The sequence below is a fragment of the Cuculus canorus genome, chromosome 14 (genome assembly GCF_017976375.1).
Source record: "Cuculus canorus isolate bCucCan1 chromosome 14, bCucCan1.pri, whole genome shotgun sequence".
In the NCBI taxonomy this organism is placed as follows: Eukaryota; Metazoa; Chordata; class Aves; order Cuculiformes; family Cuculidae; genus Cuculus; species Cuculus canorus.
In genome coordinates this window covers 8941480-8967787 of record NC_071414.1, presented here as the reverse complement: position 1 = coordinate 8967787, position 26308 = coordinate 8941480, and the positions used below count along the sequence as shown (strand labels likewise).

The following is a 26308-nucleotide window of genomic DNA, read 5'->3' as shown; positions in this document are numbered from 1 at the left end:
TGAATATTCTTAATTGATCCTGCTAGTACTTCAGTAATTGAAACACCTTACTTAAAAAACACAAGCCTATTATGAGCTATCCCATCTGCAAGTAGTTACAAACTGCTCTTAATATGATATGTATTTCTAATATAAGTGAGCAATTCCAAGTACTCTCCCAATTATCTGATCTAGGCCTCTTATGAATGTTGCATTAATTATGGTGCAGAAACCAACTGTAGGCCGAAATCCGCAGGTAATTAGAGCCTATAATGTAGTGGCAAACTTAACATTAATGAGAGAGAAATGGAAATACAGAGTTAATGTGAGAAAAAGGAGAAAGTGCCCATCTTCTGTAGCATGGCATTGTATGGCCTCACTCATTTGCTTACTTGTTTACCCTGGCATTTATAATTAGAAAACGGGCTTAGATCGCAGATAGCTTGAACACAGATAGCTCCTTCCTTGATTTTGACGTTACCTTCATTTCTGTCCTTTGGTGCCCAAGCTTCTGTTTGTGTTGTAGAAATATCAACTATTATAAAGTTAACAAGTTGCAAATCTGTGATGGAAGAAGTCAGCATCTCTGGACTGACTTCATCATCTTTATTGCTGTGTGGATCCCACATTTTTCATCACTAGTTGTTGTCACATTTATGTTTATAGTATCCAAAGTTAAAGGCCTTTTGCTAAAGTTGAGCGGAATGACCTGCAATGAAAAATAAGGAAACTGGTAAACATCGTTCAGGTCAAGTGCCTGAAAGATGGAAGAAGAAAATGGCAAGTTAGGAAATAAGACAAGTATAACTAAGATCACTATCAGCAAAGTCAGTCAATGATGATATCTATTAGCATATGGAGCAGTGTCTTGAGGGAACCACTGCAGAAACGTCCTTGAGGTGACCAAAAGCAAAAAGTAATGGCAAATGGTACAGACCTGTGTCAGCAGAGGAGTGGGATAGGGTAGCCAACAATCTCAGTTAGAACAAGGAAAAAGTACCTTTCAGGTCAGGTGCCTTTGGATCTTCCTAGCAAGTCCTTCTTCATACCCTGGTTCGTTCTGACGTGAGATCTAAGGCTGCTTCTCCAGACATTGACTCAGCAACTCTAAACAAAATGCAAAGCAGACTTATTTTTAAACTGTGCACCATACGCTGATACTAATCATGCTCAGCGGTCAAGGTGAGGGGGGGTTTCAACCCCTCCAGCAGAGTTAGGGGAGGCATTAACTAGCATTATCTTTCTCTTTAAGATCTGTGGTGCTGCTCAGCACCCAGAGTTGTGGGGGAGAGAACTAGGAATGCCAGAGCCACAGCAGGTCTCCAAGAACAGAGTGGAGGGGGCAGAGAGGCAGCGCTCCCTTGCATATCCCAGGTTGGGTGTTTTCCTGTATGGGTGCCTATGATTCTCATTCTTACACTCAGGAAGAGGTGAGATACAAACTGCTAATCTTTCCAGTGAGGAGAATGAGAGATGCATTCGGGATGTGCTGGAGAAAGGTGGCAGCTATTGTTCTGCCTGGATCAAAATTGCTAACAGTATAATGAGGCTGAGTTTTGCTCTTTGAAAGCTGCCAAATCTAATAGCTCTAGGAGGCACAGGCTTGAGCGTGAAAGGGAAAACACAATCAGGCTATAGGAGCGCAGGGGCTACAGCAACAAGAGTTTATCTGCTCCCTGGGAAACAGAAACTGCACTCCCAGTTGAGCATTGTTTCTTGGGCCAGGCTGACAGCAGAGGACAACTTTGTCAACGGTGATGATGTGGTTTTGGTATGTGGTTATTTGGTTTGTTGAGGGCCCAGCTGGGCCCTGTTGGTTCATGCCCGAAAAGCCATCAGCAGCTCAGTGATTGTGACTCACGGAGGAGAACTGGTAACCATCTCCCAAGGTATTAACTTTCTCAGTGGTGACACTGCTTTATGCTGAAAAATTTAACCTGTTCAGCACTTGCCCCTGAAGGTGTGGTTTCATAAGACAAGACCTAGAAAACAGGCAAGCAGGAAGATAAACAAGCTACACACACAGAGTCACAAAGGTACATGGCTCAAGGAATCACGTCCTGTATTTCTTACCTCTTTCAGGCCTCACTCAAAGATTTCTAGATGTTCTGACTTAAAAAGTTATTAAAAATCTCAGGCATATCTTAGCAATGTCCATGTTACAATTATAACAATATCCTGCCAACAGCGACAAACATCAGATGGATGTTCTGACCAATATCCACTGGAGGCAATGGAAGATAAACCTGTTCAGTGTGGCTCAGAGCCTCAGGCACAGTGTCTGGCCAGTCTCAACTGTTCCCCTTGTTGGAAATTATGTCAGGTAAAACTGAGATGCTGAAGTTTAAAACATGACTGCAGTATCACACGGTCGGCAGAAGAGAGGACAGCTGCTGGTCGTACTGCTCCGTGCAAAGGGAGTGTCCTGTCCTGGTGCCAACTCAGCATCACAAGCGCAGCCCTGCAGAGCTGCAGCGTGACCATCGCGGCGTAGGGAGGCTCCAGCCCTTTTGTAAGCATTGCTAAAAGAACCAGAGGAAGGCTGGAATTTTTGTGAATGTTCAATGAGAAACAGGAGGTCCAAAACAAACTCAGTCGTCTCCCTGTTTCAATTTCACCGCTCTGTGAGCTTCATTACAGCCAGTGACACAAAGGCAGGATATTCCCAGAGGCAGGATATTCCCAGCCTCTGAGGCCGTGAAGCATTTAGTGGAAGAAAGAAGTTCTTCAATAAATAAAACACCTTTCCAACAACTGTAGATTGTTCTGTCCTAGAAAGCATTTCTGACATTTTAAAATTGAAACAAACTATTTTTATGTAAGTGATAAATTGCTGCTGCTGGAGCACCACAGCCTTGAATCAAAGTGTGGCTCAGTTGTACCAGACGCTATTCCTTTCTGAAGTGACACAATGTTTGCTCCAAAAAAAGGCTAAAATATAAAGACAAGGTTAACAAGGGAAGTCTGATTGCCTCTGTTTTATCCACAATGAGAATAAGCTCAGAGAAATTGTGTGGTTTGCCCATAATCAAACAGGAATTGTTAGTAAAGCCACCTCTGCAGCCTTGATGGGTACTGGGTCTTAAAATAGCTCAATTGAAGAACTTAGCTGATCTTTTTTCTATTAGCACGTTTAGCATTTTTCTGTTTGTTTAGCATTAAAGTGTCTGTAGTCATGTTCCTTTCCTATTTTTAACTTTTGATGTCTATCAAGAATATAATTATCATCTTAAGAAGTTATTATTCAGTACAACAAAGAGCCATTATAACATCATGCAAAAGGTTTTAGCCAGTACCCAGAGATAATGACATACAAAAATGTGTTCCTTCAACCCTAATTTTTGTTGAATTCAACTCTTTACTTCTTTGCATATCTATGTGAAATGCCTTGGCTGACTCAGGCCAGGCTTCTAATTAGTTATCTTCATTAATCAATCTCTATCCAATCTGTTCCCTGTGCCAAGTGAAGAGTTGTGTTCAGCACTCTACCAGAGAGACCAATATGATCTTCCTCCATTCACAGAACAAGAGTCTTCTGAGCAGAGGAGCAGCGTGCTGGGATTAGCTCTTGAAGTTAAAAGTAGCTTAAATGGGTTGCTATAATTTTTCTTAGACCAAGTTCATTAATAGAGCCTGGCAACAAAAAAAATACGTAAGAGAAGATATAATAAGCACTTGCAGTTCCAGGGAAACAAACCGATTGGGTCAAATCCAGCAAGAGTTTTCTGCAGGAGAAAACAAAAAGGAAACAAGACACTGAAGTGTTTTGACATTTGATTTCAAAAACCATATTTCAGTTTATTATTTGCCTGCACTTTTAAAAGAAGTTAAATATTGTCCTTAAAAATATATGAATATACTGTAGAGACAGAAGTAAATTGTCTTGTTTTGCCAGAAAAAAATATGAATCATTTTTCTTGCTCATTAACCTAAAGCAGTAGTGTCTGTGTGTTTGTGCAGTCACATATTCATTCGGCATTACCTGCACTCTTCTGCTCTTAGAGAGGAGGACATCCCTCGTGCAGCTCAAGTGACTTTCCTGGTACTGTACAGGGACGCCTTGGCCTGTGTCTGGCTGAGATGGTCTGGGAACCTGTCCTGGAGCTGCAGCAGCCAGAGCTGGCTTGTAGGAGCGGGAAGCATCCTTCAGGAGTAATGGAACAGAGAAAAAGGGAGAGAAACAAACATACCGATAGATGCTTTCTTTGTTTTCTTCCTTGACTTTCCAGTGCTATGTTCCTCTCATGAAAGGACTTTGCTTAATTGGAGAACTGATTGCTAATTTTATATCCGAGGAGGCATGTAGAAGTCTTACAAAATGTACCGAGGGCTGGATTACGTGGGATGGAGACAGCTGTTTTTAAAACCTCTAGCTGAAATTTAGTAAAGAATGATGAGTGCTTAATTCCAGCTCACGAGGTCTGAAAAGCACTATTTGATTTAAAGATAATTAAGATTTTCAGCATAACTGCTCAAGAGTGGAAAAAAATACACACTTGTCATGAGATAGAGACAGATTTGTATTTACATTTGACTACAAAGGACTTTAAAATCCACATTTCTGTCATATCCACATAAGTAATTAAGCAATGCAAACATTTCCCCGAGATCTGGATTTTCACCATTCAGCTGCAATGGGAAAACTGAACTTTTGATGGTACTTCTGAGATTTTTACCCATGTTTTTCCAAAGGACTGCATCGTCACTGAGGAGGAATGGTCCACTGCTATTTGGTCCTCTTTATTTTTTAAAAAAATAATTAAATAGTAAGACTAAGACAGACTTCAAACTAGGCTAGGACATTTTAAGAGTTGAATATTTTCTCTTTGTTGCTGATGCTGCACGAGACATCGAGTCCACTGACTGGGTGGGTTTAACACAGATAAAAGATGAACTTGAGACTGGAATAAAAGGCAATGAAGGCAAAGGCAAGAGCCTGTTGTAAGGCTCATTGCAAAGGATGGATTTCATTTTCTTTGCCACATTAGTGCACCTTCCTGGGCCTGGCTGCAAAGGGACAGGGCTGACACCAACCAGGCGTGGTCAGCTGTTCCTCCACCAGAGCTCCAACAGGCAATTTAGCTAATCATCTACCCCAGCCGCTTTACTCAGATAATCATACCGTACCTCTATGGGCTCAGCAGGCTGTCAGCTTGCAATGAAGAGAAATAATCATAGGAGGAGGGGATGGAGATGCTTGTCTGCCATCCAGACTTACTCAGTTCCCGAGCAGCAGCAGCCAGCGGTAATGACAGCTTCAACGTGCCCATGCCTGGGTTCGTCTGCTTTGAAATCCAGCCTCCTCCAGCCCAGCTGGGTGGGAGCCCTGCACTTGAAAGCACATGAGACCAGCATTAAATGTATCTCTACAGAGTTAAAGGAACGTATCTGATATTTGAGAGAGTTGGTTTGGAGCAGTTCTCATTGTGTTTTCTCAGTTCATGCACTCTTTTTATGTTAATTGGTTTCCCATAGATTTAGAAGATAAATTCTCTCTGAATCGGATTCTCTTGGACAAAGCAGATCACAGGTAGTCACACGCAGGTGCAGTGAAAGACCTACCTTTAGTAAGCTCACCTTTGACAGCGTGCTGGTCTCTTCTGGATTGCAGGTCAATCAGATGTAGCAGAAGGATGATCTATGCTAATCTTAAACCTTATTGCTTGCGAGTACCTTGCTCGTCACAGAAACAAGAAGAAATGAAAAACCCAGAGAGAATTAACAGGAGTGCATCATCCTAGAATTATTATATATACTGCTAGTTTTTCACATTGAATATGAAATCGAATTATGTTGTTCTGCAATGTTGATACATATCACCAAGACGACAGAAGGAGCTTGTAATTTCTCACTCCCTTTTGCCCTGGGAATTATGTTGTGTAGGTGTTTGGGGGGGATATTCTTCTGCTATAAAGATTTTCCACTGATGTCCGAATGTGAAAGTTCACTTTAGTGGCTGGGAGCATGAGTCATCCAGCCCACAGATTACAGAGTTACTAGAAAGCTTTTAGTTTTATGGAGCCTATAAACCTGGTAATTGTGAGAAAGGGATAATTCTGCACTGACTTTTAGAAAATTAAAGATGCAGCTGTATTTAAATTAAATGTTTCATGAAAATACATTTAATTTGGATTACTTTCATTTTTTTCAACAGAAAATGGGAATGAACCGACATATTTTGTTCACATTTCATTTTGACGTTTTGCATATTTCAGATTAATTTTTTTTCCTTCTTTCAAAATGAAAAAAACTCACAAGTTACAGTAACAAATTCCAGAAATCCTTGGATTTTATGTTGACAGTATTTTCAACTTTCTGGTTGTTTCTGAAATTTTCCCAGTTCTCAAAAATGTCAACGACATCTTTTCAAGGAGAAAATAGCAGCGTCATCTGTACCCTCAGCTCCTGTTACCCTGGAGGGCACTCCAGTGCTACAGGCTCGTTCCTCCTGTTCTGAAATACATGCTCAAAGCTTATTTCTGGCCCCTGGGATGGTCTGGGTGATCTGTCATGGACACTTCCATCATAGACATGGCTAAATAATGACGGCAACCAGAAACCATACTGCACTTAATCACATCTTTATCATCTGCAGGCAATCATTTACTGTGGGTCAGTGACTGCTATGAAACACAGAATCTAAAGATTGTTTCCTACCTGTTCCTGAAACAGGAATAAAGTAAGCAGATGCATCACTGCCTGGAATAACTGACAAAAAGTCATATGAAGCTGTTTTCTCTTTCCCTCTCTTTTATAGTGCGTTTATGAATTATATTGTTTGCATTTATAATTAGGGGACTGAACAGATGGCGAAGCTTATTTCAGAATGATGTGTTCATTAAAATAACCTACTCTCGTCTGCCAAGTGATTGTTAACTGCAATCCCAATTTGATAGTGAGGAAAGATGCTTATTCTTTCTCTGTAAGTCCATCTGAAGGAAAAAGGGAGCTTTGAGAAATGGACACTATATTGAGTGTGAAGCTGTAATAATGGTGCTGCACGTACTCCAGATGGGAAAGCACTGAAAAGTTCTACATCAGTGACAGAAAGAAAAATGCAGGGAAACATAAATTGTGGACCAACACAATTTCAAATCTAGGAAAACTTTCAATTTCAAAGCTCAATTCCATTTAAAATGTGGCTCCAGCCAGTTTCTACCTATGTGCAGACTCTTCCTACAGTCTCTGTCCCCTTAGATAGTCAGGTTCAACAATGATACTTTACAGTATCAAAAATGTGGGTCTCTGCTCAAGCACAACATAGATCTTTGCAGTTTATCACATCTTACACAGTAACATTTTGTCTTCCTCTAGTCTCAACAAGTATTTACTTTTGTTATTGCTTCTCCAAATAAGGGGTTTTATAACTTAACTGGGAGCAATCTCCACTTGTTTGTTTTTCTTCTTGGAAATCTTTACCAGCTTTATCGTCCTGCAAGGCCTGTGATAGACCTGGAGACAATTCTTTGTACTTTAGCTCCTTTGCAGTATTTTATTTCTGAGATGCCCCACTATTTTTACATCGAGAATTCAGAATCTGGTCTGAACATGGATGAAAGCAGAGATATAACGTCAAGGTTTCCTTGTTGAGATTGAAGGATACTCTATTTCTGCAGTCCTGACTATTGTCTATGTTCTAATTCTCAGCCCACACATCTCCTTGTGCGTATGTCCCACCCAGGCTACCTCAAGATGCCATTTGTGGCAGATCATGTTCACTCACTGAGCAGTCCAAGGGCTGTGCTGCTGGTGAGGTGCTCGGAAAAATAGTTAACAACGCTCCAAGGGCTGAAAGCTTTGCTGTCCTGACTGCACCAAAGGAATTGAAGTCACTTGTACCTCCCAGCTGTGGCACAACCATGGGGTCATCAGAATCTCACAGGCAAAATTCAGAGGAGATAGTGGAAAATGAGGTGGAAGGACTCCTGTCTGTGTGACTGAGCCTTCTGGGAGCACAACCGAAGGTGGGAGGAATGGGAAGCCTGTAGAAAATGAATTACGGTCATTAAGAATAACCAGAAATATTTGTTTTCTGGGTCACCTCTGCAAACATCGCAACAACCTTCAAGATGCAAACTGGCTGTATAAAAGGTATTACTGAGAAGTTTTCGGGGGTTCTGGAGGGACTTTCTAATTGCATTTGAAGGAAGAAATGTTTGATTTGGAGTGCTGGCAATCAACAACTGGAAAATGGACAAAATCAAAGAGAGGCAGACAATGCTCACACAATTGCCATTACCACAGTGGTGAGAACAGTAACCTTGGTAAAAGGCAGAAATGAATTGGAGTCTGCTTTTTCTTGTTTTTTCTTTTTTTTCTTTTCTGTTTCCTGAGAATTTGCAGACTTGCTCCAGACCAGAAATGGCAAAAATATTTCAAACTGTGAAGACTTGGAGAATGGGCAAAGCATTTTCTGTGCTGTTCTGATTTTAGCTTGAAACTCATTATTTTTTGACCTAGCAAGTAAGTGTTTATATGCATGTTGCTCAGGTGCTCTGACCTTCCTTAAACATCCACTCCAGCCTATTAAATCTTCTAGTTGTAAACTAAATTAGCCTGTACATTTTTTAAGGGCATGCATTGTCTTCCAAAGGAGCTAGTCAGAGCACAGCACAGCAGATTTCTACTTTAATTTGGACTACGGTGTGCTACTGTCAGGAAAACATGAATAGATTTAGTCTTCTCTCAGTTTTGTTTTTGTTGAAATTTATTGCTTGGATTAATTTGAAAACTTTCACTTGAAAAGCAAGCAGTTGGCAAAAAAAAAAGTTAAAACAAAAATATTAGTCAAGGACCCTTCCCATAAATCAACCACAAGAAATTGCAATGGCTTTAAATAATAAATGTCACTTGTCATTCTTAAAGAACTATTGCTTTTTAGATATTTTTAAGGACAACTCAGGGAAAGTGAATGTCACTAAACCTGCAAATTTATTTCTTTTCTTATTATTTCAAATTTTTACGAATGTTACAGTTAAAACTTGCTCCTTGTCTGACTCTGCGGTGCTGACTTCCCTCCATCAGTCCAGCTGGGATTCACTAATGAACCGCTGGTCACAAGCCCCAAATCACAGTACAGGCATATTTGAGGACCCTCTCTGTTTCAGTTCTGTCTCAGTTAGGAGTAATTTATCTGAAGTTTATATGCAGAAGGTCAGTAGGAGACTGTGACAGGCTAGCACATCCGTAAGGTCACTGTTGCAGCCATGGGAGAGTATATTACAGGCTTTGAACAACTGAATGTGAACAGCTGAGAACAGCACTTATTTCAAAGAATTTGATAGAAGGTTTTTATCTTCTGTTCTTTACCAGAGAGTATTTAGAAACTCTGGCAGTAACTATTTTGCAAATAATATAATATAATATAATATAATATAATATAATATAATATAATATAATATTTATAAGAAGTATTTGTGAATTGCTGCTTATCAGCTCTTTGTATAGTTTGTGTCCGAACTTCCCCAGACCTTGCAGCCACTTGTGCCCTAGCTGAGACCTGAGCCATACCTGGCAGTATCAGCCACAGACCTATCTATACCGTAAATGCACCCATCCACCTACTTCTGCAGCAATATTCACCTCTTGGTGTCTGAATGCATGTGCAAAATCTCTTCTCTACCTGGTGATGTGTCTTTTGTTTCTGGGCAGAGAGAAGGGGAGTGGATTTAGGTGGCAAAAGTCCTGAAGAGTAGAGAGTTAAGGGCTCCCAGTATCCCCTCTGCACAAAAGCAAACCCTTCCCAGCACAGGGACAGCTGCAAAACCTCACCTCGGTCTCCAGTGAATGTCAGCACAACAGGAACCACCTTCTGCCAGTTCAAAAATGGAAGCAATTAATATTGTAAGCAGGTGTATTGGGAAAGGATTGTTATCAGAGAGCAAAGACAGCTGTGCTTCTACAGCGGATTTAGGATGGTTGTGGTTTCCTCCATTAATCTGCCCTCAGCTCAGCTGAAAGCTTTGCCATGCTTCGACAGTTGTTGGCATTTATTTTATTCTTTGTTTTTCTCTGCTGTTACTGTGACCACCTATTCTATTTCTCCTGCCAGGATTAAAGGGGTAGAGGCTGTCGAGGGAACGCTAAGCCTGTGTTGGTCCAGGAGCTTTGGAAAGTGCAGGAGATGTTGCCACACAAATCCTTTTGCCCGTTAGTGACTCATCTGTCTTTGCTCTCTCTTTGTCAGTTATTAATGATTGGTATCTACTAATGTGATCCCAGCCTCACAGAGTTTCAGTCCCTGCAAGAGCCCCCTCGCCCTTTGCCGCAGCCGCCAGGATTAACTGCGGGCAGGCGGGTGCGCTCGAGTTTGCAGGGAGCTTAGGGGAGAGGGATGGATAGAAGCGTTCGGAGCAAGGACTACAGAGAAAAACCAGTGGAGTAATTAATGGGTATAACAGCTGGTGCAGAGGAGCCACAGGTACGTGTAACCAGCATAGGCAGTTTCACCGATACTGCAGCAGGAAGGGTTGGTAGGAGGCATTGTTAGGAAAGACCAGATACCTTCCAATTCCTGTCCATTCCATCTCCAGACAGAGGCTCCCTTCTGGAAACTGGACCGGTGGTTGCGAGCTCTGATAGGAGGGTGGCACACACACCATCAGGTATTGCTTCCCCTCTTCCTGTTTTTCACTACAGTTGGGAAAGCCAAAGACCAGCAATTTTTTGACTTTGCTTCCTTAATACATTGTACAAGTCGGTGTGGGGGACAGCTCTGCAGGGGATGAAAGAGGGAAGACTACAAACAGCTGCTGCACCCCCTTGGGGTTTGCTCCCTGGCTCTTGCTGAGCTCCCAGAATAACGCTGGAGTTTCTTATTCCGGTTGTGGGCCTACAGAGGGTGAAACCGTAGAGCTCCCCTCTGCTGTGCTGAGAGCTAATCCAACCAGTTAATTAAAGACTCTGTTGGACTATCAGAAACAGCCGGAGATACAGAAGCAATTATCTCCAAGTTGGTCATCATCACAATTAAAGTGCCATTTGGCAAGTACGTGAATAGCCTGCAGCAGGGTCCCTTTATAGGTGCTGATGCCTTTTTGCTATTGGGCTTTATTGCTGGGTGAGGGTGTTTATTGGCTGAGGAAAGCTGTCAGGTGAAATGACAGTAACACCCACCCCCAGTTCTGGGAGGAGTCAGATGCAGAAGCAGCCTGGGATGCTATTTGTAATTAAGCTTGGAAGCTTAATGTGCCTGTGTATACAAATCCCATTGAAGGAACTCATTACAGGCAGGAAAGCTGAGCAACTAATTTGCTGCAGATAATTTATTTAATGCATTTAAATCTTTTTAATGTGGTTTTTTTTTTTTTTCCTGCTCATCTATTATGGCTTCCTCAGATGTATTCATTACTCAAACCTACTTGACGAATTTATCTTGAAACATTCAGCCCACAGGTGCAGGGTCCGAGTGGTGTTTTATGCTTGCAGTTGGTGAGATAAATCCCACAGTACTTGGCTTCTCAGCTCGGTGAGAGGCACGTTAGACATGTGTTCCTCTAGGTGAGGCAAAAATGAGTTGCGGGTGCAGTTGGGCTTTCTCTCTGAAACTTTCTTCCCTTAGACACCGATACCTGAAAAAATTAATTGTATTTTCAGAGAGCAGATCGGTTAAGACATGGTGTGGGGAAAAAAAAAAGCAGGGCTCTTGGAATTCTGTCTTTTAGCCAACACTAAATTGTTGCCCTGCAACTGGCAGGTAGCTTTGAACCTTCATTTGAAGGGAGAAGTTACAGTATGGGAAAATGATCCCTGTGACACAAAAGCCTGCCAGGAAAGGACTCCTTTAGCTGGTTGCTGGAGATGTTGGTAAGATTTTTAGGAATGATGTGCCAATACCAGAGCAGGCCATCACCCCTGCAGCGCAGCTTTCGCACCCTGTGTACAAATGCTCTTTCCTCCTCTTCTACCGGTCCTCTTTCCCCACAGGGTAAACAGCTGGAAATGTTGAGCTAACTGCCAGAGGCTTCAGACAGACACTTTGTGCCACAAGAGATCCTGGGACACCTTAATGACTTCTCTTTAGCTTAATGCATCCTTGTAACAAACGGCATCACCTGCTAAATTGCTGATCTTGCACAACTGTTTTCTGACTACTGCAGAAGAAGAAGAAGAAAGGTTTGGCTCTGTGGATATCCTGTATGAAGTCAGCTTTCAGTGCCTGTCCGTTGTGCTTCTGAGCAAGTCCTCAGCTGCTCTGAAGTGTGTCTGTTCACAGAGCAGGGGGTCTCCTGGCTCTCACCCTCTGTGTCACCATACGTAGCAGAGATTTTGTTGTGCTCGAGGTCTCTGCTGGATTGCCTCACACACTGTGCCATGTCTGACTTGGTATATGAAATTAAAATTATGTTATGGCTTGTATGCTTCATGGTCACCTAATTGGAGTGTCTGTTCAGTGTTAGATGCAAAATGTCTTGTTTCTTGCACCAAGTCTGTATCTTGTTGGTAGAACCAGAACATTTTTTTTTAGAATACATAATCATTATTTGAAGTGATGGAGTACTAAGGGACGATGTTTATTTATCTGTGCATACATTGACCCACATTAAGGCAACCAAGCCTGACCTTGTTGAAAAACAGCATCTAATACATTTGAGGATAAATTCCTCCAGGAATGTTCATTCTGAGAAATTCAAACAGTACGGTTTTTTACCCTGGCTTTCCTTTAGAATTCACAGCTGATCTGCTGGAACTAGTGGATAGACCATTTGTAGGATATTCAAATCTTCTACTTCAGGAATTTCAGTGGCACTGTAAGCACCTTAATTAGGAGCCTAAGTCCCAGGTATACACAATGGAGAGAGATACATCCAGATTAATAATGCCAAGTTAATTGATGTCATAGTATCAGGTTTTTAGTATGTAAACAATGAAAGCTTCCTGACCTTTTTTCCTAATGAGTATTCAAACAAATGCTTAAGATGACACCACTTTGTTCACCTTTGCTAACAGCAGAACTGATCTATTCTTCTATTTTTCTTAGGTTTGTTTTTCTTTAACTTTACTTGGACACAGACATTGCCAGTCTGTCTTGAATGTTTGTTACAAGATATATATCTCCATCTCTAAACACTTCAGAGAGGAAAGTCTCAACAGAGACCTGCTTTCTCTGATATGCATTTGGACTAGGGAAAAATATGTTTTTACAGTTATTTTTGCTGTTTCCACTCCTGGACCTACTTAAAGGGTGGTTTGGTTCAGCTTTAGTTTAAATGAAATGGACTGCAAAGGGAAGATACTTGATTTGCTCTGTACCCTCCAAGGGGTTTGCAAGCAAGAAAGATTAGATGTGAAATTAGAGAAAGATGCCCTAAATGGTTTTTGCTCCAGTTAGCCAACATTTCTGCTATTGACTCAGATCTCCTTATTCCTATTAAGCATTGCCCACCACTCAGGGAAAAGAGCTGCAAGTCATAAGCAAACTAAATCAACATTTCTGTTCTGAAAGCCCTGTCGAGATGGGCAGCAGGAAATGGGCTGGTAGATGAGGCACAGGGTAAGAGATTAGGTGGAATTTTTTACAACTGAATTCTGCTTTTCTATTTCTGGCCCAAAGCCTGGAAAATTATCAGGAAAGAATATGCATGACATGATACATCCAAAGGACAGAAATCCTGCACAACATTGGTTTGATAAGACATCCTAGAATTGGCACTAACCCCAGCTCTGCCATGGACGGAGACTACTTCCTTTTGTAAGTGGAAATGCTGTGAAATGGTGTAATTTTCATTCTAAACAGCATTCACCCTCCAAGCTAGTCTCAAATGATTCATTAAATGTCTGCTGAAGACATTAACTGAAGTGCCTTCAGCTAAGTTCACCCACAGATGACCAGAGTTTCTTAGTTCTTTGGTCTGGTTCCCTCTCTGCACCTTAGACACATGAAAACCAACAGGTTCTTGGTTTTCACGAACTGCCTTGACTGCACCAAACTGAAGATCTGGCTCCCTGCCACGGACCAAAGTAGGGATTCACATTTGCTTAATGTGGGATCTGGATATTTGGAGATGTAGTGTCTTAAGATATACGTCTGGGTTTTCAATAATTCATTTTACTTTAGCCTCTCCTTTTAACTTGCACTAACGAATCTTTATGTTTTTCTACCTCCAGGTACACTGTTTTACGTAATGGGCATCATCAGGAACATGAGAAGCTTCCCATCCACAATGACCCTGAATCCCAAGAGTCCTGTTTCTAGTCATGGATCTAGAAGACGAATGGCCCAGCTGAAGGAAGAGATTCCTTATAGGAATTCCTCAAAGGATTCCTGGACAGCGGGACTTTGTGAAAACTCATTCATCTGCATTTTTATGGTGTCTCCTGCACTTACTTCATATGAATGTCCAGCTACACACACGTAGATCCGTGGGGACATAGGAAGGTACACAAGCTGAATGGCTGAGGAGACTTTCCTGTACCTGCGAGGACAGCTGGACCGTACGACTCTGTCAGAGCCTTCTCCAGGAGTGAGCAGATTTCTGTCAATGTTAGGAAACGACGCAGATACAAACCACCCAGTGCAGGAACTTCCATTATTCCTTTCCAGTTGCCATCCACCAAGCCACTGCTCTGTCCTGTGAGACCACAGTCTTAAAGATTACAAGTTCTGGCTAACGCTGTAAGATGATGTGAGACTAAATGCCTGCTTTACCTGTGCGAGATCCTGCCCACCGGTGACCAGATGGTGTCAGGAGAGAAACAGCACTGCATTTTCTTTAGCCAAATAAGAAAAAGTATTTGCCTTTTCCTTATAGTTACTGGTGAAAGGTCAGCATGAGCTGCTGGTTCACCTTCACCCGGCAGAGCTTTCTTTGTAAATGCTTTTATTCTGTTTCCTGGCCAAGTTCATTTGGTGGAAGACTCACAGGTGTACATAGTGCCTGACAAGCTGGAGAGAGATCTACACAGGCGTTTCACCGCTAACAGCAGGCCCTGCGAGCGCTGCTTCAATCCAGCCTAGTTGCTAAAAGACGGTGGCCATCCTCTGCCATTCAGAAGCCAATGGACAAAATATGGCCCTCAAACCCCAGGCAGGCTGCCAGTGCTGTCCTGATCTGAGCAATCTTCGGGCATTCTTACCAAGAAGAAAGGTTGGTCAAGAGACAAAGTCAGTCTGTAATAGATCACTAAGTGCCATCTTGAACAATATACCATCTAAAAAACTTTTATAGCCACATTCAGAGGACAGACTTCTACTTAGGTTTTCCATCTTTATTTTTCTATTTGTGTCTGTTCTCTTTCAGTTGAAGTAAGAAGTTTCAATACTTTCAAATACCACCATATGCACATGTCTGTTTGCAAAGATCTCAGTCCTTAGCTGGTTCCTGCATGTAGATGTTGCTATGTTCCTTGTGAGCTGCTTCCACACTTGCATGGAAAGGGCAGGCAAGGCTGTAGACTTCACAACTCTGGGAAAATGATTTTCCTACAGTGGGGAATATGCAGGATCAAGACTACAAGCCTCTACCCTTTTAGATGAAGATCTTATCTAGACATGCCACCCTGAGCCTAGAAAATAAAATTGTACTTTGTTATATTGTGTAATCATGTACAGATATTTTTAATGTAAAATGAAAAGGTGACATTATTTATTATTATTTTTTATCAGGAACGTGTGAGTTTTTCATTGAAAGCTTCTAGACTCAGGAGCTTGACATTATATGTAATATTATTTAGTAATGTTTCTGTTGCTATGTGACAGGTATTTACTGTAAACAAACAAACAAATCCTGCTTTGAACAAACAAAAATGTTACTCAGTAGGTAAAAAAATTGTGCATGATAAAAATTGGCTTCCTTGCCATGGTGTCTGACTTCCTTAAATACTTCTTCCAGATGAAACAGTCACTGATAAAGCCTCACATCATTTTTTCTTTAGGATTCAAAAGGACATGGGGCAGAAACAGCCTTAATTAGAAGCAGCCACTTACCGATATAGAAAATCGCTAGCAGTTAGAAAGAGCCAAATTATTGGTGTTTGTAGTGACAGGTGCTGATGGGAAGAACATGAGCTCTTTGACAAGAGAAGGGTGAGACAGTTTGAGCTAATTCCTCCTTCATTGTTAAGAACAGTTTGGCAATGACATGTTTTTACAGGGTTGTGTTTCCAAAAGAACTTGTTCTCAGTTCATTTCTATTGTTAGCACCAAAACAGAGCAGTGGGTGAGAAAAACCAGGCTGTTCTTGAAAGTTTTGGAAAAAAGCCATCCAGGGCCACTTCAGTCCCAAGATCTACACCTCCGTGGAACTGCTCGCATGGGGTTTTGTCTGAATGTGTGTATGCGAGACTGCAAAACAGGGTGTTTTGGTTTGACTTCAAGTACCAAATTTCTTAGAGAAATCCCAGAAAGGCTTTTCTCTGTCCCCATTACAAGGCATCAAAATACTGGTGTGAAATATGCATATGAATATGTGATATGGAACTCGCAGCATGAGGATGCAATAGGGAGGGTGTTCTTTGTTTCTGCTGTCTTGAAGTGTTGTTTTTCTCCTATATTTCTACGTGCTTTAGTAATATATCTCTTCTAAATTTAAAACGAACTTTTCAACACTGAGTTTTACCCATGGACAATGTTCAGAAGGCTCTATCAGTAGCATCAGTAACACACTAGCCAAAATGGTCAACAGCTCTGACTGGGAAAAAAGGCTCCAATTCCAAACACAGTATTTGAATGAAATACCAGATATGAAATGTCCATGTTCCATGTCATGCCTGGCTTGCTCACTGGACTCAGTAAACCTGTCATGAACCACGTGGCAACTCCTACTTAATAAGTCAATGATCTCAGCAATGCTTCTGTGAACCAAGCAAATTACATTGTCCATCAATAACGTTATAATTTGCATTTAAAAGAAGCTGTTTCATGGAAAGGATGCATACTTGATTTCCTTTGCTAAAGGTAGCTGCTCCTGTGCCCGAGTTCACCTTCCCACGGACCATTTTGGCTAGCAGTGTCAGTCTTTGCCTGCGTTGAATAATGTGTAATGCATTGGCTGTTTCTAAAAATAAAAAATCCTCTATATATATTGCAGTAAACTCCAGCTCATGCTCATTTCTTGTACTGTTTTCACTCAAAATGTAAAATGCTTCCAAGTAATAATTTACACCTGCCTTGCAGTATACTCAAACAGCTGTAACAGCAAGGGAGAACCTGACCCTATTGCTTTGCAATATAGATTAGCTCTTGGGTTATAATGCAAGCTCCTAATGTTTCTCTGCCAGAAGAATCCTGCCTCCTGCACCAAGTTCTAATGCACTGGCTTTCTTTTTCCCCACACTTTTGCTCAGGTTGTTTCTCAGCCCTCTCTCTCCCTTACCTGTGTCCACCTCACCTCTCACTATCTACACCGAGAGATGTCACTGCTACGGGCATTACTCTCAAGACAAGCAAATAGGGAGTCAAATATTTTGTGTGTCTGTTTGTTTGAGTTTCCCAGTGAATTTGATTGAAAAAGGATGCTTCTTTCTTCCTTCCCTTCTATTTCTTTCTCACCATCTCTCTCAGATTTACTTTAATAAGCATATATTTATTTCTTTACATAAATATACTAGTACTCAGCAGCAAATTATCATACCACCAGATTTACGGTCTGGGAACATTTTACATTTTTTGAACGCAGTAAGGCTCCGAAGCATTAAGCATTACGCCTGCTGTAGCTGTTCTCTTGGATAACAACTGATTACACTTCTCCTCGCCAGTGATAATGTGCTAGCAGAACAGCCAGCTAATAAGAAATTGGCTGTCTGGGCCTTTGCTAAACTGTATTGAGGAGGCTGATGTGTCAAGGCAGTTTTATTTCCACATTCCTGTATTTTTCTAGGCTCCAGAAGCATTTCTGAGATCTTGCATGACATTTGTTATCGAGGCATGCGCCCAGACAAGCACATCCAAAGATGCATTGAGATTACCTGTGCTGCAAGAAGGAAGCAGAGAAACAGGCTGCTTCCAGAGGCAAAGGGAAGACCGAGTCTAAACCTAAAACTGTGGGCTCTGGAAAGCATCAGGGTGCACATCGTGAGGTGGAGCCATCCTTTCTATTGAGCAGTTTTCCATGCCTCTCATACTCGGTTTACTCAGATAGAAATGAAGTCAGTCATGCTGCAAAGCAAAATTCAGATGTCATGAGCACGTCACCAAAGGGAAGCTGTGTTCACAAAACAGAAGCTCCAAGGAAGACTGCAGAAGAAGCCATAGACTTTAATTAGCTGATGATCAAGGCCATTTGGAGGGATGTGAAGCAATAACTGGATGATACGCACTCAGTAAATGTCAGTGCTTGAGGCAGTCAGCAGCTGTGTTGCTTAGTGAGATGTATAGAGATATGGCTGCAGCCCAAGCGTACTAGCAGGTCATGCTCATAAACACCATGCAGACAGATGAATCCTTATGGGGAAATGTCCCTTCCACATTTATCCTTCACAGTTCTTTCAACACTGAATACATTTTCAGGTTTTAGGCTTGAAAGAAAAGGAGCATCTCAGCAAGACAATAGATAAATACACTGAATACGCTTTTCACATGGTTCAGAAATCTAATAGATGATCTGCTGCTATCGCAGGGTCCAGTGCCTGCTAAGCACAATAAAAAATGAAAAAAAAAATTACCACAGTGGTGTGAAAATGAAGGCAATGACCTCTTTGCCTTACAGCACAGTCCTCTGCCTTTGTGCCTCCCCTCCAGTCGTGGCATATTAGCAGAGCTGAGAAGGGGCTCCCAGGGGAAATGAGAGACTGGCAGGACTGGAGCTGAGAGGTAGCTGTAGGGATACATGGGAAGCCTTTACTTGCTTCTCAGCCACCTAATGCCTGGCTCCAACCTACACTGTCCACATTCAGCTTGTTGGAAGGCTAATCTCCCTGATCTCAATATGCTTCAAAGAGAGGCCGTACACAGCGTGCAGACGCAGAGGAATTGAGCAGAAAGAACAAATTCAGTACACTGAAAACCTCTTTCTATATGTTCTTTCCTCTGCATATTTCTAGTAACGAGCAGGTAGTGGGACACATACAATCACAGTTTGCTTCCAGAGATACTGTCGCATTAACAAGCTTAACTCATTACTGGTAATGGTTTACTTGCAATCATAGGAGTCCACTCCTTGTTTTAAGATGTCTACTTGAAGGAGTCCCAGGTTCAAGGGTGACTGTGACGCTGGCCGACCTTGCAGAATGACTGCAGTCAAAATAGACTCACGTGAGCAATGAAAACTATCATTAGAGTTGTTGTGATTTTGAATTCTTAGCCCCAGAGTGTCTCTCTTTCTTTTTGAAAACTTTGGTCCTTCAGTTATTTCAGGTATTTATTTGCGTTAGTCTGACTTAGAGTGTTACAAAACTAAACAACTGGGTCCAAATTGTGTCCATTTAATTCCTAGCAAAGATTAAACACATATAACACCACCAGTAAAATTTGGAGCAGGCAGCCCACGTATGGCAGACGCTGAGTCATTCTGAAATGTTTTCTTCACCCATCTTTGTAAATGCTAAAGCCAAGGAGAGCATTTTCATTCTCTGTCAACTGTAAATCCTTCAGCAGTTTAGGATCCAATCGTTTCCTCTACATTAGATTTTCTAGGCCATCTCCGAGTACTATCTTGCCAAAAGGCAATAAATCTGTTGGTTTTTTCTACTAACAAGACCTCAATACAAATATACAAAAGCTCTTAGTTCTTTCAATTTTTGTGTAGCTTAAATCTTTCTGATTCTAAAACAATCACATATCCACTCAGCATCTTATAAAGACTTACCTTGTCACAGGAACTTTCTCACCTAATTAAGAGCAGATATAATTTAACTAGAAGCTATCCAATATCTGAGTTCCATTACGTCCTGTTAAACTGAACTTAAATTCCTGATGCTATTAGGAAATCCAGTAGGTTTGCTGTCAAACATATGCTTCTTTCTTAGAAGATTTCAAAGGTTTGGCAGAAAAGCTTAACATTATTTTAGCATACATTATTTTAGCATACATTATTTTAGCATACATTATCTTAGCATACATTATTTGACAATTTAGGGAATTCTGTCACTTTTTAAAAATTATTTTCATTGATCTTCTGAAATTCTTGAAATCAATAGTTAAAAAGAACCCAGAGAAACTCTAAATATCATTCCCAGACCACAACAGAATGGGAATGCAATGATAGTTGATGCTTACCCAACAGAAGTAGTGCTGAGGTCTATACCCTTTAAGAGACACTGCAAAGGGGGCTTCACAGTCCTCTGGGACAAGAGGAAAATTTATTTCCTTACTGAGTAAGTAGCCCATGACTTCCTTGAAGATTTCTTCCAAGTCAAGATTTAGGAAGCCCAAATGAAGACCCCCAGTTGCCATGGGGTATGTTTCAGTCAGGCAATGAGCCAGAAAGATCAGAACTAAATCCTTTTACAGCAGCCTCAGTAAAGAATCTGTTTTCATTTTCCTCACAGCTGAATCCCACCAACCAAACAGGGCTCTTGACATAATGAGCATCCAAAAGGGCTGTCACACCATATCAGTGGTCATCTCTCTATCAGTAATCTCTAAATCCAACCCTATTCAAGAGCATTCCTCTATCTGTAAACCCAGAAAACATAAAGGACAGTCTAGAGCATTACTGCAATAACTACTGCCAGTGACTGAACAACAGCTATTAATTCAGGGGTTACTTTAAGGACCACATAGATTAACACAGATATGTTTACTCCATGCCAGTTTCCATGACTGTGTCCTATTATTATACTCCATCATTACTCTCTTTGAAAGAGTCAATTCACTTGCTATCACCTTTACAGCCCTCAGTGGCAGTCCCAAGATCATTACTGGTAATCATCTTCACACAGAAATTCAAGCTGTGAACATCTGTGCTCCTTTTGCATAAGCTTCGAGCAGCCAGGAGAGGAGCTATCTACCCCTGAGAGTCTACACCGAGTTCTGCGTCACCAGTGCTGGCTCCCTGTGGACAATCTCACCTGAGTGCACAACTCATTTCCGATTTCAAACTGCCAGATTTTCCCCCTTTGCTCAACCCAGCATGTTTAAACCGATAATCTCCACTTGCTTGCTTGTTAAAGTCCAACTTCAACATAAAAATCTGTGATTTTTTGTCTCTCTTCACTCCTGGAGGAGGAAGAGATTGAGAGAGAAGGAGATTAAACTACAATGGGAAATATTCCTAAGCAGAAATCCACCTCAGTTATGGAGCTGGCCAGTGTAGACCACAGAGAAACACGACCTTATGTTTTGAAAACTGAGTGAAAACGTTGCTGCTCATTTTTAAGGCAGAAGTGTGGCCCTCTGCTAATAAACCCTAAAAGATGATCCCTGTTCTCTCTCCGCCAACATACAGGAGCTGCCAAAGTAAGACTGTTGTTATGATCTCTCAGTCTCTTCCCTGCAGATCTCCAGTTCAGCTACAGATTTGGTAGCTTGTCCAAAGAGCATAACTATATGCAGCAGATAAACACTGCCACCTCCCTCTTCTATACCAGAGCTCCAAGGCACAGTTTTTCCTATGTCCTTTACAACTCTATTTGTAAGGACTCACATCTGAACTGTGGACCATCATGGAAGACATTTGCTGAAGGAGAAACCTGGCCCATCCTCTGGTTTTGATTAATCTTGTCCTGTGGAAGCAAGGACATTTTAACAGCCCATCCTGTCACAATCCTAAATATTTTCTTGCAAATGACTGTTCTGAAGTGTTCCGCAAGCACCTTCCTCATCAAAAATCTTCCCATGTCTAAGGCAGCTCTTCTTCTGAATGGCCCTTCCTTGAAAGCTGGGGCTTGTTGTGGGTCTTCATAAACAAAGCATTTCAAAACAATGAGTCACTGCACTGAAAGATCCCAGACAATTTTTTTCTTCTGGGATGAAACTAGGTTTTGAGGTGATACCTCCAGAAAAGTTAAGCACTTCTTGTATTGCTTTGACATGTTTAATCTTCCTGCCTCCCTTTTCTTTGGAAGTATGTGATATGGCTGGTCTGGCTGAAACCAGGTCAGCATCCACAGCTCAGGTGGGAAAGCTCCCAACACTGAAATGTCTCCTTACCCCATCACAAAAAACATACATCCATGCATTTACATGTATCTCATACTAATTGGCATATTTCTAGCTTAGAGAACTCCTCTGGAGACATCACAGGAAGAAGTTGTTCTTCCTGCAACTTCTCCATCAGCTCGTTGTAGTTTTTCCTCAAAAAAAACTCAAAACACCCAACCTTCAAAAATGTTTTCTTTTTAAAGCCCCAACACCGATTCTGTCTTTCTCCTAAATCAGAGAAAAAAGCAAGAGCTGGCATTATTCCCACCTCTGAGACAGGATGTTTTGGGCTCCCCTCTCTACAGTGCCCACATCCCAAGCATCTATTTACCTTATGTACTCTCTGCTGAGATAACATTTCTCAGGCACTGAAGCAACTCATAGCTATGACCATCACAACCTCTTTCAGAAGGAGCTGTTATCCCTACTTGCTGTGGGAGAAAGAGGCACAAAGGACTTCAGGCACTTGCCTGCAGTGGCACAAGTCATCTTAGACTCACTTATCAGTTAGTGGAGACTTAGTCACCACCTGCCTTTTGACAGCTGAATTAGGCCTTAGAAGCACTTATTTCTCTTCATTGAATGTAACAGGAGACCCCTCTGACCAGAGCATTTGCACTATAGGCATAGAAATCCAACAAAGAAAGTGAATTGTTGAGCAAGGACTGCTAAGTCTGAGCCAGCCTGGGAAAGATAATTCTTCCTGTTAAGACACATGCACACAAAGCACATGAAGGAAGCAGGGGACAGAAATTATGCAATCATATCTGAGTTTCCTTTGTAATTTTCCTTACTTATCAGATTTAATGTTTGCAGAGCTGTCTTTGAACTCCAGCAAACAGCTTGCTTTGATATCCAGATGCAAATCTCACCATTTGTGAGGTGGACTGTAAATGGATTTCATAGTTCATTCTAAAGCAGCCACACATACGCACAGTAAAGCTAAAAGCCCCAGCTGGAGTTTTCTCCCTTGTAGCAAGATGAACAGAACAGGATCACTCAGGCCTCTTATTTGGAGTGACAGCAGCCTGCTCTTCCTGCCAGAGACCAAAAGAGAGGTGTCAGACCAGACTTCAGAGTGAAGAGGGAAGCCTGTCAAATACAGACAGAAGTCTTCAGGATGAAGCCCAGATGCAAGTTTAACAACTAAGCAGATCACTGGACACCCCTTTTTGCCCTCAGGGGCTTGACATGGCAATTGAATAACAGACTGCCCAAAAAAGGAAACAGAATTAAGAGATGAGGGAAAGCTAAGACACAAAAGATCACCTCTTTACAACCTGGAAGCCGCAAACCAGAACTTTTCAAGCCTAGTGTCTATATATCCGCTTCTGTAAATGTGACAGTTTTCCAAATGGCATTCAGAAATTTCTGGAGACATACATAGGTCTTAAGAAAATGAAGCAGACATAAAGTATCACCTTTTCTAGATACTGCATCAAATTCTCATAAAAGAGATTGTTAAAATATGGCACGTAGGAAATTTGGCATGGTATAATACATAATACTTTTAAAATGACAGAATCATAGAATGGTTTTGGTCAGAAGGGACCTTAGAGATAACGCAGTTCCACGCCCCTGCCATGGGCAAGGACATGTCCCACTGGATCAGATTGCTCAGAGCCTCATCCAACCTTGTCTTAAACACCTCCAGGGATGGGGCATCCACGACCTCTCTGGGCAGCCTGGGCCAGTGCCTCCCCATCCTCACAGTAAAACTTCTGTAGGTGTCTAACTATTCTCTATTGCACCCTCTATGACCGCCGGGACTCAGGTTGCTTAAGCACAAAAAAAAAAAGAAAGGAAATGATTGATTTCTCCTTAGTTTACCCAGAGCTCTGACGGAAGACTATTTATTTATATCAGCTGCTGTTTGCTGATCTGAGCTCAAGAAGAGGTTATGAACCCATGTCATGAAGGACTTGCATCTCACACAAGGAAGTGAAAAGTGTTTGCGAACAGAAGAAAAACGTGAATTTCCATTTAAAGTAAAAACAACAATTCTTGACTGTAAACTACTTCATTCTAAACCTCAGTTTCTGCAAGTGGTCAAAAAATACACCAGAATTTCATAAACCTGAAGTATGGTGAGACTTTGAAAGAGATATTATACAGAGTGAGCTCCTGAAGAACTCACCTCCTGGGAAACTATATTTAAGCTGGGGCCTGGTTATGCAGACCCCTGCTGCATCATAAAGAAGCATGACAGTAATCTGACCATTTCAGTTGGTCAGATTGTACATTCAGTTGATCAGATGTACAAACAACCTTAAAAACCCAAATAGGAGTGCTGCTCCGGTTCCAACTCCTGCACAGGAGAGGCAACCCTCATGGGAAAAGATTTAGTGTAATGTAAAATCTCCAACTGCTTAGCACAGGAATGAAGGGTATAGGAACCAAGTTCATGCTCGTTACCAAATTTCCATTCTCTTGCTCCTGACAATAGTTGTTTGATCGAGTTGACCCTCTCTGACTAACAAAATAAAACCAAACTGCAAAAGAAAGCACCGATGACTACTGCACACTCTACCAGCAATAGCGGGTTGATGTCAGAACAATCATCACTGTGAACACACATCCCCTAGCGCAGTGACTCAAAGATCCACAAAAGAAGAAATCAGAAACCCAAAAGACAACTCCAACTTTTTGTTCTTCACAGTGGAAAGCAAATCAAGACACTTTCAGCCCTTAAAACTGGGAGAGCTTTTCAGACAGAGCTGATTGGAATACACAGCATCTGTGCCCACCATCAGCAGACACCACTGAAGCCAGAGACTGGCTAGCAAATTGTTGTTTATACACAGCTACTGCTGACGTGAACTATATCCATTCCCACACTAGTAACAAATATTTCTTTATTTAGCTAATGATGGTTGAGCAGGTAAATAATTATTTTCTTCTGCTTTGCTCCTTTCCTCAATTTCTGACATTGAACTTAGTGAAGAAAGCAGGTTCCCTGGCCAGATCCCAGACACAATCTCAATACAATCTCAGTCACCTGGAGCTCTCACAGATGAATACAATGAACTTAGTCACTATGTTACCACTATATGTTAAATGGGTGTAATGTTTAAGAGGTTAAAAGTACTGCAAGGTTCAATTGCTTTCAGAAAAAAATATTGAATATAAATAAGTACATTATTTGTATCAATACTTCTTCAAAAGGCTGGTTAGGGATACCAGATGGAGATCTGGTGCAATACTCCAGAAATGCAGTAACATTTTCATGTATGTGCTGTATTAAAATGGTAAACATGACTGAATCGATGACTCAGATTACTTGCAACACTCCCAGGAAGGGTCACAATTACATTTTATCTGAACAACACTGAATATATTACCTATAGTTAAATATATTTGTTACAACTAAGCCATTAACTTTGACCTTCCATTAAAGCAAATTTAACAGCATTCACCTCGCTATATGGTATTTAGCAAGCCACCTCCACTTAGAGTACAGAAAGCATTTGTGAGGAAACACTACTGCACTGAATCTCGTGCTGCTTCCATCAGGCACCTTTGTCTTCCTCTTATCTAATATATTAGTGCCATGTTACCCTTAAAATATCCAGAGGGACCGATGCAGGGAAAACCTTTGCTCTGTTGAACAGCCTCTTCAATTCTACAGAGCTAACATCATAGGAATCCCCATTAATCACATTTATACTAAAGTTCAAAGCACTAAAATCATTAACGATAATGTGTAAAATTGTATAATGGCATAATAAACCCATCTGCTTTTACCACAGTAAGTTAGCAAACTGTCATTTGTTTGGCAACTTCAAACAGGCATGAACAATAGATCAGGTCATAGCTGATGGCTTTGCACATCTAAAGGTGCATTTGTGCAGTCAAAGCTGTGTGTGCATGCCATTACTGCCTCACAGCGCAGCAAACCAGCCTTAAGAGGCCTCCCACCCCCACAGAACACACCACTAACAGCACACGAAGCAGTCAGTTTCACACTAACCTGTGCGTTTTCATCCCTGTATAATGGACTTGCAGAAACTTCTGGACATACACAACAAAACATCTATGGATACTGTGGGAACCAGAGGCACTTTCTATATACAATAAAAACAAGTATTCCGGGGCAAAGAACAGCAGTATTTACTGGCTGCATGAAAAATATGCATTCATGACTGAGCATGAAACAGCCTCAAAGCTCATTGTTTGAGTCAGATGGATCCTGTACTGACACAGCTATAACTAAGCAATTACACACCCCTTTTCCCCACTTGTCTTCAGGGAAACTTCAGCTTTCAGCCAGTTAGTATGTGCAGACTTATGTTAAAGAGAGTGGAACCAACA

At 41.4% G+C, this 26308-nt stretch overlaps 1 protein-coding gene and 1 long non-coding RNA gene across 10 annotated transcripts in view; one reads left to right on the top strand and one right to left on the bottom strand.

Moving 5' to 3' along the window:
• The window catches only part of HTR4 (5-hydroxytryptamine receptor 4), a 127732-nt gene extending 102397 nt beyond the window's left edge, over positions 1-25335 (top strand). For 2 of the 8 annotated variants that reach the window (XR_008452179.1, XR_008452176.1), the window contains 2 exons: positions 11905-12093; positions 14086-14211. Coding sequence is in view for 3 of the 8 variants with exons in the window: in XM_054079287.1 (XP_053935262.1) it covers positions 14086-14336 (251 nt within the window). In the remaining 5 variants the exon portion in view is untranslated. Of the gene's footprint in view, positions 1-10511; positions 10584-11904; positions 12094-13531; positions 13670-14085 lie in introns of all 8 variants that reach the window. The other 6 variants (XR_008452177.1, XR_008452178.1, XM_054079292.1 and 3 more) reach the window with 6 other exon arrangements.
• On the bottom strand, positions 541-8233 carry LOC128853580 (uncharacterized). 2 transcript variants are annotated; one of them, XR_008452181.1, is made up of 4 exons: positions 5198-8233; positions 3962-4123; positions 980-3704; positions 541-688 (listed from the first exon to the last, which is right to left on the bottom strand). It is a non-coding gene; the product is annotated as an uncharacterized LOC128853580 (long non-coding RNA). The 2 variants fall into 2 exon arrangements; XR_008452180.1 differs by having other exon boundaries at positions 3962-8233.
• Positions 25336-26308: the final 973 nt, after the last annotated feature.